This window comes from Antennarius striatus, chromosome 1 (genome assembly GCF_040054535.1).
Source record: "Antennarius striatus isolate MH-2024 chromosome 1, ASM4005453v1, whole genome shotgun sequence".
Lineage (NCBI taxonomy): Eukaryota > Metazoa > Chordata > Actinopteri > Lophiiformes > Antennariidae > Antennarius > Antennarius striatus.
The window spans coordinates 15313698-15327558 of record NC_090776.1 but is presented as its reverse complement, the minus strand read 5'-3'; the positions used below and the strand labels follow the sequence as shown (position 1 = coordinate 15327558).

Here is a 13861-nt window from a genome sequence, read left to right as displayed (position 1 = left end):
GTATTAGCTCCATTGTAGTGAGTCCTTGTTTTGTTAGACTGTTTCTTTATGATGAGGTCCGTCATTCTTAGTTTGGTTTTTACATCTCGTTTTGTTTGTTTGTCAATTAAACTGCACTGTATCAATAAATACCTTTACTTTAACCATTTCAATCTGGTTTTATGTTCTGTTCCCTTTTCCATCACGAGCTGAGGGTCGTAACAGTCATGCTTCCACTACAGGAGTCAATTAAATGTGTTTCACAGTCTGGTTATCTCTTGGAATCCAATGAAATCCTGCCAGAAAATTAACAATCAGTCAAAAAATATGCAAAAATATACACGCAAAATAGTCTTATAACCTGGAAACATGTGTTTGACAGTGAGAAGCCGGTTAATTATCATTCTTAGTGTAATCCCACTTTCACTATAGTACAGAATATTTCAGTATTAACATTAAGAAAGGAGAGCATTTCTGAAAATCAAATTTTTCCTCAACAATAAAATGATTTTGAATTTGTAAAAGCTCAGTGGCAAGAGTCATATCCAGTGTGTCAGAGTTTAGTTGAAGAGCTGAAACGGTTGCAGTTTTTAGATGCATAGCCAATTACAGTACATAAAAAAACACAAGAAAGAGCCTCAGGTCAAAATAGACAAGAAAAAGTTTCAGCACATTCATATCTTGTGCTTTTCAGTTTTGCATCCCCAGAGATCTTCGACCAATATTTGAAAAAAGACTCTGGTTAATCATACAGATTATTGCCAAGAAATATAACTTGCTAACAGTAAATCAAATCCATTAGAGCAATCACCATTTGAAACTATAATCAGACATAATATAAATAGGAAATAACATATGTGGCTTCCATATGGCTTGGAACTACAAATTTAAATGTGTCAATTACCTATAAAGAAAAATAACAATAAAAACTGTTTTATTGTGTTCTTTTACGAAGACCACTCACATATTCTACATAGGTGCAAAACAGACAGGATCTGATTTGGGCCATTCAACTTTAACTTAATCAACATTTTCTTCCCTGAATTTACATTGTATTTTAGATGAGCGACAAACTATTTATCTTATTATTTACAGTAATTTAAATGTTTATGACCCTCCCCATACTAATATTAAACCTCTGTCTATCTGTATCACCTTTTCCCACACTCGTATTGTATTTTAAAAGTGTTAAAAGCACTTTTGTGTCTCACTTAAATCCGAGACTCACGGAACGGACTCCGTCCGGATGCCAGCACTTCCGGATGCTGTCAGCCAATAGAATGCCCGTACGGTATCACGTGACTGCCTACCAAAAATCTGCAATAAGGTGAAGTTGCAAGCGTTGATGCGCGAATGCACGAGGGTGCACTGTATACACACATTCAAAAACCCATCAGTGTATCGTGTATGTATCGTGACAGGCAAAGTTCACTTTATAATGTCCAGCATTACGGGAATACATAAAGGATTTAAGGTTCTGTCAAGTTAATAATCCTGCTTTCAATGTTTATCCTTGCTTAAATGGAGTATGTTCTGCACCATTGTTTAATGACAAACCTGCTGGCTGACATGATGACACTCTAGGTTAATCTAGCAGGTGTTGTCATGATGGCACGAGATGGAGAGATTTAGATAAGGTCCTACCCATGCCCTCTCTGTGTGCTCTAATTAATTAGTACACACTATTCCTCTCACCGACTACCTCCTACACACCGGTCCACTCTTGCAAATGGACAAAACCACGTAATTCAGTGCTGACTATTCTGGATGTTCCACAGTCTGTTGAAATTTCTTAGACCAATAGGTCAAAACTGAAAAAAGGGCAATTAGAAGCACCAAAGGCCATGACCTCACATCTTTTTTTATGGTCTAGTGTTGTTTACTTTTGCATTCAGCTTGATAAGACATTCTTCCTGTGTCATTTGTTTTACTGTTTTACTTTATCTCATAGTCCATCAAATTAATACTTGAATCTTTAAGATAAACAGAATTGAGAATTTTTGTCTGAACTTTTTCCCAATGCCCCAAAGGGAATGTTTATGTGCAAGAGGTTTTCTTTTCTTTCTTTTTTTTCTGCTTGAAGTTGAGGGCACCTGTAGGCAGTTTGAGGAGGAGGCGATCACTCAATCATGTTTCATATAGCAAAGCAGGGTGGGGAGCTATATGTGAAGAATGTTTTTAACAGACCAGCTTCTACTCTCTTGTCTTGATTTGAGTGGGAAGATTGTTGCATCTGAAAGGCATGAGACAAAAGAATCAAGGCCAGGTGATGAAGTAATGACAAGATTACTAGCATGAATTGACAGTGGTTGGTGGAGACAGCGCAAAGCTTTAGGGCTTTAGGGCTTTTTGTATTTTTTGTTTTATTATCACTATGCAGAATTCAGGACCAGGTTCTGACATTTTGCACAGTTACAAAAGCAGCACTTTTACTCCTTCGATTATTTCTTACAACAGTATCTTTCAGAGAGATTGCCCTTTTTCTCTCTTCCCTGTCTTTCTCTGTCTTCTCCGATGCCGTGTATCTGTGAAAGATGAAGTCTTTAAGACCAACACTAATCCTGTAATTATGCTGTCGTCTTCACTGGCATGTTATCTTCTCACTTTCTTGGTTATCCCATGGACTAAAGCAATTATTGCACTGCAATTTAAACATCAAGTAATTAATTCTTTTCTCTGAGCTGCATATACTTGATATGATGCCACACTTCAAGTGTGAGATGAGAGTGTTTATGGGTCAGTGGTAGTGAAGGGTAAGAATAGCAGTCAGGATTTTATGTATTTCTTGGCACATAGGACACACACCGAAGGCCATGAAGTATATAACATGCAGAGTAATGTCATTTAGACCTTGGCAGGCTTCTTGCAGCCCACTCAAGGGACTATCTCGCCTCCACAGTTGCATCTCTCTCATGCTCTCTATTCCCTCCTCCCTCCTTATTCTCTTCCTCAGTTCCATTGCTTGAGTGCCACATTTTTTTATTTTGTCTTAACACATGTTCTATTCTTCATTCCCCTCCATCTTTTCTTATTACTCTTTTCCTCTCCTTGTTTTCTGGATTGTCTTTACCTCTGTACATCATCTGCTTTCTGATACATGGACATCATGTACACTGCGTGTCACAAAGCGCCACGACACACCGCAGTGCCATGATCCAGAAACCCCACATTAACACTTGGATCTCACCCAGCGATTATTTAAGTGTGGTGTGCCTGCCAGGTAGGGTTCTTCTCCGTAATCTCTACAGCTCTATGAATAGAGTAGGACGGGGAAAGAGAGGATTTGGAGGAGTTTGAGGGCTGATTGGGTTCTAGAATGGTACGGTACAATCTTGTAGGCATTTTCAATATTTCAGTTCCATATGGAGATGAATTGAAGAGGTAGGGTTGATAGCAGAATGTTTTGCAGAGAAACTGAGGTTAAATCCCTTGCAGAATGATCCTCTTCTTCCCAGCTCGCTATGTATCCATCTGAGATTTGCAAAGTAATTTAATTTGAGGTAATTGTAGCAAGGATCCATAATTAAAAGGATTAAATACATGCCATTTATAGATGAGCTAAAGGGAATGAAATGATGAGGCCGCTGGCACTCTTTTTGCTCATGCCCTATACATGTCCTTCTTTTGATTTCCATTCCTTTGTCACTGAATTTAAATTTGAGTCAATGAATATGTGGCATGATTCAAATGTCAGATAAAAATATCAACTACAGACATACACAGCGATACAACCACTCAGCTGGGTGCTAGATGTTACATCAAATATATTTAATTTTATTTAATTTCCTTTGTGTTTTAATGTCAGTCACCGACTCATACTGTTTCACTTGTGTTTCAGGAAACGTGTTTCTGTAAGCCTATGTGTGATGACAGTGCGTCCTCGGCTCAACATGGTCAGGCTCTCACAGAGACAGAGGTCTTTGACCCCATCAGAGTGTCAGAGTGCCTGCTGATTTTTTGACATTGAGAGGGGACCAGACAAAGCTACTCATCAAACATCCAATGACTGAAAGGACTCAGAGAGGAATGGGTTTTGACACAGTGTCATTTACAATTTACTAGCTGCTCTTCACTATTTCAACTGCTGAAAGATTTTTATTTTATTTATTTTATTTTATTTTTTATTTTACTGTCATTCACTTTTGGCAGAACTTTTATGGGTGTACTTTAAGCATCCATTTTGATTCTAAATCAAAAGGTGATATATGAGAAAATTTAAAAAACCCAAAAACAAACAAAAAGCGACTTGATGCAGCTAAATAAATATTCGTCATTGACTGGAGAAAATAAAAGATTTAACTTAACATATATTTCTAAAATACAACAGGCAATAGGCAAGTTACAGGCAGTATGGTTAAACTGATTCAATTTGATTAAATTAGTGTGAGAGAGAAATTATTGGCTCCTTGCATTCAAATATTATAATATTGTTTATTTTGCAGATGCTACCGACATGGTATTGACTTAACCAAAGAAGCTTTTCTTTAAAGAGCAGTGGCATGTAACATTGCAGTCTGCTTCATGAGGAGAGGATGAGAGAACATCACATGAAAATTCAACTCAGCCTCTGCCAAAAGAACCCATACTAGACTGCCAGAACTGAACTGACATTGGTCAACCTTTGTTCATAAACATGTTTTTCATTTCTTTTGAACTGCGTCCGTTCTCCTTTGCCAAATAACCTGCAGCATACAATTAATGTCTTAAGTAGGACAGTGACTTTGAAATATTCAAGTAGTAATCAATTAATAAAAATTACCTTTTATCAGGTCTGTCTCTCATGGTCTTACCTGTGCGTGTGGTCGCAGTAGTAATAGTAGTTGTTGTAGTAGCAGTAGTGTTAGGCTATTAGTGCAATACGGCATTTCCGTGGCCTAGAAGCAAAAAACATTTGAAAATGCAGTCCGATGTGTAATCATTTGAAAAAAGGCATTGTGTGAAACACTGTGTAAAACAGCCAAATGAATAATTGGGAGCTAGATCTAAGTTGATCAGATTTGATCTTCATCATCTATGTATCTTAGTCCATTCTGAGGTCATCATAAGATTCCCAACCTTTAACGATGGTTTCAAGCCTTAATGGACTGTACATGTTAAAAAAAAAAAAAAGTGCAGTTGCAAAATTCAGTTGAAAAATACCATACAACAATTACCAAAGTTGTCCTTACTGGTTCAAAGCCTTGTGAAATAGTATAGCATACCACAAGATTATGAGGCATCCCTACCAAATAATGTCAAAAGACAAATTTAACATGTGAGGCGTGACCCTCAGTCAGTACAGGAAACATGTTGGTGTGAAGTGAGTATAGTGTGTGCAGCATAAAATAATCTCAAATACAAAAGCTTATGGAGCATAGTGCTTCTGTACATAATGTTTTCAGACACTCTCCCACACAGAATTGGTGAGGCAAATTTTTAATAAAACTCAGAAAGCCGGACTCGGGTGCTCCCAGTAGGAGATGATCACACCATGTCCGCTAGCATCTGAAACATAGAGCCACAAAGAGCCAAACTGAGCTGCCAATAAGTGCGAAGTTGTCACAAATATTAGAAAGAGGCAACCCAATTATACTGTAAGAAAAGTATTATGATAATAGACACAAATGTAAGGATTAATTAGCAACACAAGATAGACCACTCAAACAAGGCAATAACAAAAAAAAACAAAAGAAAAAAAAAACAACTATCATCATTCTCCAGGGAGTAAATGAATGTACAAAATCCTTGGAATTATTATGCATGATTTCTTTCTTTCAAATGTGTTACAAAAAGCTAGGTTACTCTGGTCTTTTTTTTTTTTGATGATCTTTCAATCACATGAAAACTAAAAATGGACCATATTTTGCCAGAACATTGAGTTCTAATGTATGTGTACCAAATGCATGAAAAAAGGTTCTCACTTTCTAAAGAATAATCTCTCCATCCATCCATCCATCTATCCATCCATCCATCTTCTTCTGCTCATTTAGAGTCAGGTTGCGGAGGCAGTAGCTTCAACACGGAACTTCAAACTTCCATTTCCTAAGCCACCAGCTCTGACTGGGGGATCCCAAGGTGTTCCCAGGCCAGTGTTGAGATATAATCCCTCCACCTGGTCCTGGGTCTGCCCAAAGGTCTCCTCCCACCTCCCTAGGGAATTGTTCCTGGAGACATGCGTACCAGATAACCAAACCACCTCAGGTGACTCCTTTCTATGTGAAGGAGCCGCGACTCTACTTTGAGCCAGAGTTATAAACCTTATACTGCTATTATTATTTGTTGTATATAAAACCATTTTCCAGTTGTTCAGATTTGTTTGGTGCTGGTAAATATATGTTTTTGTAGGGTTTGTCATTAATAATAATTTTTTTTTAAAAAGGTTCATTTAAACTGGGGTCGATCACTCAAGAAAAGCTATTTTCATTTGTCTAGAATAGATAATGCATCGCAGATTGATGCATTAAAGACTAATGCCATTAGAACTTTCTTATCCTTAAACTATGCTGCTGCAATTTGTTATCCAATTATTTTTAGATGTTTTGATCAGTCTTTCCATCACTGCTTATCTTTTTTCACAGTGAAAGGTGAGCGATTTGCCAGGGAAAGACAGATGTCTGCTGTAGAATCTGATGATATAGACAACAGTTTAAATGTCCTTGACAACTGCATGGTTTGCAAAGGAGCAAATTTAATTTCTATGGTTTGAAATTTCAAAGGTATCACCTGCTGTAATTGCCTGGCTAGGGCAACCATAAATCATTGTTCAGTAAGGTCATCTTGTAATTTCTTCCCTAATGCTGGCATTTATTTTCCTAGCATCCCCTCTTTTTTTCCTCATTCAATCCAAACAGGTCATTTGAGAGATTAATTGCTGCCATCTTCAAAAACAACAAATAAGTCTCACACATGTTCCAACACTAGAACTGAGCAACTAAACATATCAACACCTCCCCATGTCAAAAGATGTAGTACATTGCTGTTGGATGTCACTACCTTTGCCAGTGTTGTGCTCATAGCACTGCAAAAGTCTTGCAATCTCGATCTATAAATCATAGCCTCTACTGAAGTATGAGACATTATTCATTCATTCATTCTTCGTCAACCGCTTCATCCGCTGTGGCGGGTCGTCGGGAGCTGGAGCCTATCCCAGCTGACTGGCAGCGTGAGGCGGGGGAAACTCCGGGCACGACACCAGCGCACTGCGGAGCCACACAGAGACACAGACAACCACGCACACCGGGACCGGCTAATTAACCTGAAGTGCGTGTTTTTTTGGGAGGTCGTAGGAAGCCAGAGAACCTGGAGATAACCCACACAGACACGGGGAGAACATGTAAACTCCGCACAGAGAGAGACGCGAGCCCGGATGCCCCATCATCATCATCATCATCATCATCATCATCATCATCATCATCATCATCATAGTTGTTTTTCTTTTGACATGTTGACTTCAGAAAACCAGTACAAAGCTTTTTAAAAATAAGAATTTACGACATGTTAACTCAGTTGTTGAGTCAGCAGTCCAAGGCTAAACTTCATAGATAGCTAAACTTCATAGATACGGCCTTAATTTAAAGATTAAATACAAATGTCTGTTTCAGTCATTACTCCAGGATTACTAAAGTATCTATCTATCTATCTATCTATCTATCTATCTATCTATCTATCTATCTATCTATCTATCTATCTATCTATCTATCTATCTATCTATCTATCTATCTATCTATCTATCTATCTATCTATCTATCTATCTATCTTTCTATCTATCTATTCAAGCTATAATATAGAAAGGTATAACATTTGAAAATGCAGTCCGATGTGTAATATTTTGAAAAAAAGCATTGTGTGAAACACTGTGTAAAACAGCCAAATGAATAATTGGGAGCTAGATCTAAGTTGATCAGATTTGATCTTCATCATCTATGTATCTTAGTCCATTCTGAGGTCATCATAAGATTCCCAACCTTTAACGATGGTTTCAAGCCAGTGTTGTGCTCATAGCACTGCAAAAGTCTTGCAATCTCGATCTATAAATCATAGCCTCTACTGAAGTATGAGACATTATTCATTCATTCATTCTTCGTCAACCGCTTCATCCGCTGTGGCGGGTCATCATCATCATCATCATCATCATCATCATCATCATCATCATCATCATCATCATCATCATCATCATCATCATCATCATAGTTGTTTTTCTTTTGACATGTTGACTTCAGAAAACCAGTACAAAGCTTTTTAAAAATAAGAATTTACGACATGTTAACTCAGTTGTTGAGTCAGCAGTCCAAGGCTAAACTTCATAGATAGCTAAACTTCATAGATAGCTAAACTTCATAGATAGCTACACTTCATAGATACGGCCTTAATTTAAAGATTAAATACAAATGTCTGTTTCAGTCATTACTCCAGGATTACTAAAGTATCTATCTATCTATCTATCTATCTATCTATCTATCTATCTATCTATCTATCTATCTATCTATCTATCTATCTATCTATCTATCTATCTATCTATCTATCTATCTATCTATCTATCTATCTATCATCTATCTATCTATCTATCTATCTATCTATCTATCTATCTATCTATCTATTCAAGCTATAATATAGAAAGGTATACCTGTTAAGACAAGCTAACCACTACACAATGTTGCTGATGAAAATGCTGTTTTTCCATCCACTTTATATTGGCAACCTGCATGCTTTGACTTGATTTCTATTTTTTTTTTTCTAATGACAAAACTAAATTTCTAAAATAATTGGTGGTTTACACATTTTGTGTTGGTTTACTCCAATCATATGTAAGCCATATTGGAGCTGCAGCCCTTTTCACAGATGGTGACTGAAAGAGGATTCAGGGTTGCATAGTCCCCCCTGCAAATATGTGATGGACACTTAATTACTTGGCTGACAGAAGATATTTGCCACCTGCACCCAGCAAGGGTCTCTGCCAGGCCCTGACCTCCACTTCCTCCCAGTGCACCCTCCATCTCTCAAAGCTGATTTATGCACATGGCAATCACTCATATTTCTTATCAATATTGCATTTTTATTTCCTTTATTCTCTGCTGTTGCTATTATTTTTTAACACAGATTACAAAACATAACCGACAGGTTTTCCAGTGATTCGAGGGATATGTAAAAAGAATATCACTCAATGGTTTCCCTCATTAAATCTGTATCAATGACATCCATCAAGATTTAGTACTTTTGCTAATCTGTGCTGCACATGTGAATGACAATGATTTTTCACGTTGGCGTTGGTAAAGGATATATGGATCGTGCATTACAACTTCCATCAATATTCTGCACTATAGGGGTTACAGATTTTCTCAATAATATGATTCATTGGACAATAATTTACAGCAGGCTTTGATAGCAAACAGGGAGCTCAAGCAAATATAGGAGGACATTTGCAACAGAAAGTATGGTAAAATATAAATTCCTAAGCATCAATCCACCATCAATATGAGGCAGATGATCTGTCCATCAGTGTAAAGTCAGAGGTAAAGGATAAAATTAACATGGAATCCAGGCAGAAAGACTGGTGTATAATTAAAAATCAGAAATTATATGTATAACAGACCAAACAGCAATGGAAACATTCAATGAGAAACATTTCAGTGTCAGGAACATGGTGACCAAGGCAGGTGATCCTGCCAGCAGTAGTTCATTTAGTCCTAATCAAGCAGGCGGACTAAGGCCAGAGGATGTTCATCATGCTTATTTATATATGCATGATAAAACTTGCTTTCTGACAGATTATTTATGTCAACAAATCAACACCATGGTACCTGAGGTAGACAATTTATAGCACTGAAGAAAATATATTGTTTTTCATCTCAAAACAATGACTGACATTGTACATTTTCTAAATTTCCTTATTTAACAGGCACACATAATTTTGAATTACAGACTACTGCAAACTGTGAAGTGAAACCACACAATATAAAAGGCAGGTTAAAGCAATAAGGGGCTTAGTGTGGAACTTGGAATTCAGTATGTCTCTTTGATATGTCATCCATACACCCTATCGACGACCTTAAAGTATGAGAAACCCTCATGTTGACTGTACAAGCTGCACTTTTGTGCCAAATCAACACATTACCAGTGTTAATTTTTCAAACATACCTTATATCTATTCAATTCATTCCTCTTTGAATACTACGATATCCATCCTTTCCCTCGGGTAATCATGAATAAATGTATATGTAGGTAGAGCATGGTCTAAAATTACCTCAACCCTGCAATTACATCGCTCTCATGGGATTAACATGATTCTGTGTTATTATCAAATTCCTTCAGGCTCCAGGTAATGATCAACACAGAGAATTGCATGTCTCCCTGTCACTACTCCACTCTCAAATAGTGTAGTGTCAATGTTTCTGATTTTTTTTCTCTCACTTGTTCAATTTTTGTCATTATTAGCCTCTTGTAGTTCCGAAGGTGCAGTTACTGAACCCATTGTGACCCTTTCCTGTTTATGCTAATGCTTACAGTTATGGGGGTGTGTAGTGGTATTGATGGAAGAGCACATGCCTGGAAAGTATTCCAGAAATTACAAAAATCTTACATCATAACTACATTGGTGTTGCTCTCTAGTAGAGGCCATTTGGTTATTTTTGCTGCCATTGTATTTGGACAAATTTGCTTTGCTATTGCAGATACATTTGCATTTCACTAAATTTAAAAAATGGTGGCTTTGCCCACATTCATGAAAAATAAATGTATCACATTAAGTGTATAGAGTAACATTTTGGGAATAAAAATTCTTAATTAAGGGATGAATGCATTCCACATTAAAATAAAAATGTTCCATAAACTCATCACCTATACAAAGTAAATAATGATAACCAAACTATAATGCTTGCAACAGTATACTTCCTCATCAGATGTTTGGTATTCCCAGTGTATAGTTCTTATGATGATGAAACAGCATTACCACCATATCTAGTCAACATGGATGTTATGTCTAGAATTGCTAGGAATATCTAGATCAAATTTATTTAACAAGATTATAATCTCATATTGAATTTTAAAGTTATTCTTCATCTGTCAAATGCCAACTAGACTGTTAGTCACTCACCTAGAAGTAGGAACTGTTGTGTTTTACATCGTATTGTATTGCATGTTTTAGACAAGGCTATGAACTTTTTTTCCAGCTACATTAGCAACATTGACTCTCAGTACTACACTTAGGTCAAACCTTTGCATGGGATTTCTTGTCAATATTCATGGGCCTAAGAGCCTGACAGAACTTAAGCAGAGTTCTAGTGGCCTTCATTCTCCAAACAACTTATATTGTGAGAATGTGTTTATTGTAATGAACAGAATATATATAAGACACACAACTTAGCTATCACACTTGACCTATCACATGTATGTCTCATTGTTTTTATCAGTGCTACAAAGGGGCTTTTGACCAGAAATGTGCTTGATTCACTGTTGAGATGAGCAGGCATACTTGCTGAAATTAAATTACAAGGTCAGTGGCTAAAGTCTAATACAGTGGAAGATTACAGGGGAAGATGAAACCATTTTACATGGCTTCTGTCATGGTGACTGAGCCCCAGCACTCATCTGTGTAAAGCAGCAATTTAAAAACATCCATTTGAATATCTGAATTGCCAATTTTAGTTCATGTGATTTGGTCAGAAAATAAATTTTTGCTTGCAGTAATACCGGTTTTCATTTGGATTGGAATGAGAATGTTTTGTATCCAAAATGATTTTGACAAGGTGTCTATGATTATAACAATGGCCTCTTTCAGATAACTACAATATTACTGGTTTGAACAAAATACAGTTAAAGACACAGGTGAAATTTACAGTATCTAGGGTCTGGCATCCTATATTTTGGTCATCATTTTAGTTATGTAGCCGTAGTTCACAATAAACTACGGCTGAATAATAAAAATGCGGAGATGATGATAGATGGATGATGATAACATGATAATGGCAGAACAAATGACCATCCTGAATCTTTTGTCCTACAAGATATAGCAGCGCTGTGAAAATCCTTTGCAGAATAGGCTACTTACATTTTTTTTGTTTTTTTTAGCTTATATTCTACAAAATTTCAAAACACCAATTTTGTACAATCAAGTATAATTGCACAGTAATCTAGAAAAGGCCGTATGAGTGCATGAATATGAGAAATGGTGAACAACATTATACCACATCTAAAGTGTATAACTGAATTGTATGGAATGATATTTGTAGTCGCACACTTACAGTGGGCTCCACAAAGGAATAGCCACATATACAAAAGCTGTATGCAAAATGAAACTACAGTTAAATTACACTATGCACTGACAGTTGTTTCAATGTCAAAGAAAATGTTTTAATACATGCAGATGTACTGAGGAACCCTTTATTCATGTCCCCCCTATTTGGATCAGGTGCAGCTCAAATTGTTATGGAGTCTGACGGCTGGAGACACAATGTTAAGATGTTCTTTAGTGTAGTGTGATCTTACCGAGAGGGGTGGGCTGTTTATTTTTGCTACAATTAAATTTACACATCGTCTAGTGCCTCCAATCTCAATAATAGCTCTTCTCCAGTATGTTAATCTAACTTTATGCACCTTTTCTCTGGCACACCACAACAAAGAATGGTGTTCTGATCTCCTCAAAATAATATATAAAGTCCCGTGTGGATGGTCTTATTTGTTTTTTCGAATACCATGTAGAAAAATGAACAACTGTGACATGGAAGAATTGCTGCATTTCCACTTTTTCATTGTGCTTACTGATACAGTGTAACTTGCTTATGCTATGCTGGTAAGGTATACTTGGGATTTGGATCACCGCTGATTCTGGCATTTCTATTATGGATTGCTAAGAGCTCCATAATTTACAATCCATTTTGCATTCTTTGTTTTTTTTGCTCTTGGCTGTCAAGCCGTCAAAATCTCCCCATTGACTTAAACACTCAGGTCCCCATTTCAACAACCTCTGTCTGTTTGGCGTATCACACTTTTAAACTGGTCCTGTGTCTGAAAATAATCATACACTTTGTTTGCATTGGACTATGTCCAAATTCCTTTCAACCTATCTACAAAGTACATCAGATCTAAAATTCCACTTATGAGTCTGCAAATATTATTTTAAAAATAAAGCCCATTATGCAAATATGTTTGCAGGTCCTCAAAGGAAAACTATAATGGAGGAAATGAAGTCACTCGGCTCTCACACAATTTTAGATTATAGGTATGAAATGTGTTTAGGGATGTGTGATGTAAAAAAAAAAAAAAAAATTTAGCTAAACAAAACCAAACCACCACTAAGACTGTTTTGTATCATTGAACTGATGATGTATTCACTTGTTCCAACTGACAAAACTCTTCATGAATCTCTTACACTGTCCCTCACTGCAGCACTCTTAAAAGGTTTCCTAAGAACTTACAGAGGTAGCATGACCTTGAACCGCAAATTAAGTTTGTAGCACACAGTAGAAGATGAGCAGGAAAGGTCAGATCCTTTTTTTTTCCCAGCGCCCATGTTCTATTACTCTTTGGCATAGCTGACACTCCACTTTGCAGACTCTGAGGTCTGTCCACTTTATGTGATTCTGCAAACCTCTAAGCTTAATTCTCAAGATATGAAATACCAGCTGGATTTTATGCACTGCACAGCTCAAAGTATCTGATTCAACTCGTTTTTACAAGAGTCACTGGAACTTTACATTGAGATCTAGAGCCTAATACCTTGGAAAGTCCTTTGCACTGACTCGTGAATATTTCAGCTGGGCAATCACAGCAACACTAAGACTATATAACTGTTACTATAAGAGGAAAGGTATCATTAGGTTTTAAATAAAGTCAGTAAAAAAAGTCTAATTTCTGAAACAACTGTTTAATTTTTAATGAAAATCCACCAACTTTGATAGAATATTCCACT

General features: G+C 36.8%; 1 protein-coding gene across 6 annotated transcripts in view; it reads left to right on the top strand.

Moving 5' to 3' along the window:
• The window catches only part of LOC137599383 (protocadherin-9), a 236245-nt gene that overhangs the window by 211536 nt on the left and 10848 nt on the right, over positions 1 to 13861 (top strand). For 2 of the 6 annotated variants that reach the window (XM_068320328.1, XM_068320320.1), the window contains exon 4: positions 3818 to 4022. The exons of the other annotated variants lie outside the window; for them this stretch is intronic. In XM_068320328.1, the coding sequence (XP_068176429.1) occupies positions 3818 to 3834 (17 nt within the window). In that variant the 3' untranslated portion in view covers positions 3835 to 4022. Of the gene's footprint in view, positions 1 to 3817; positions 4023 to 13861 lie in introns of those variants that run through there. 6 annotated transcript variants of the gene reach the window in all.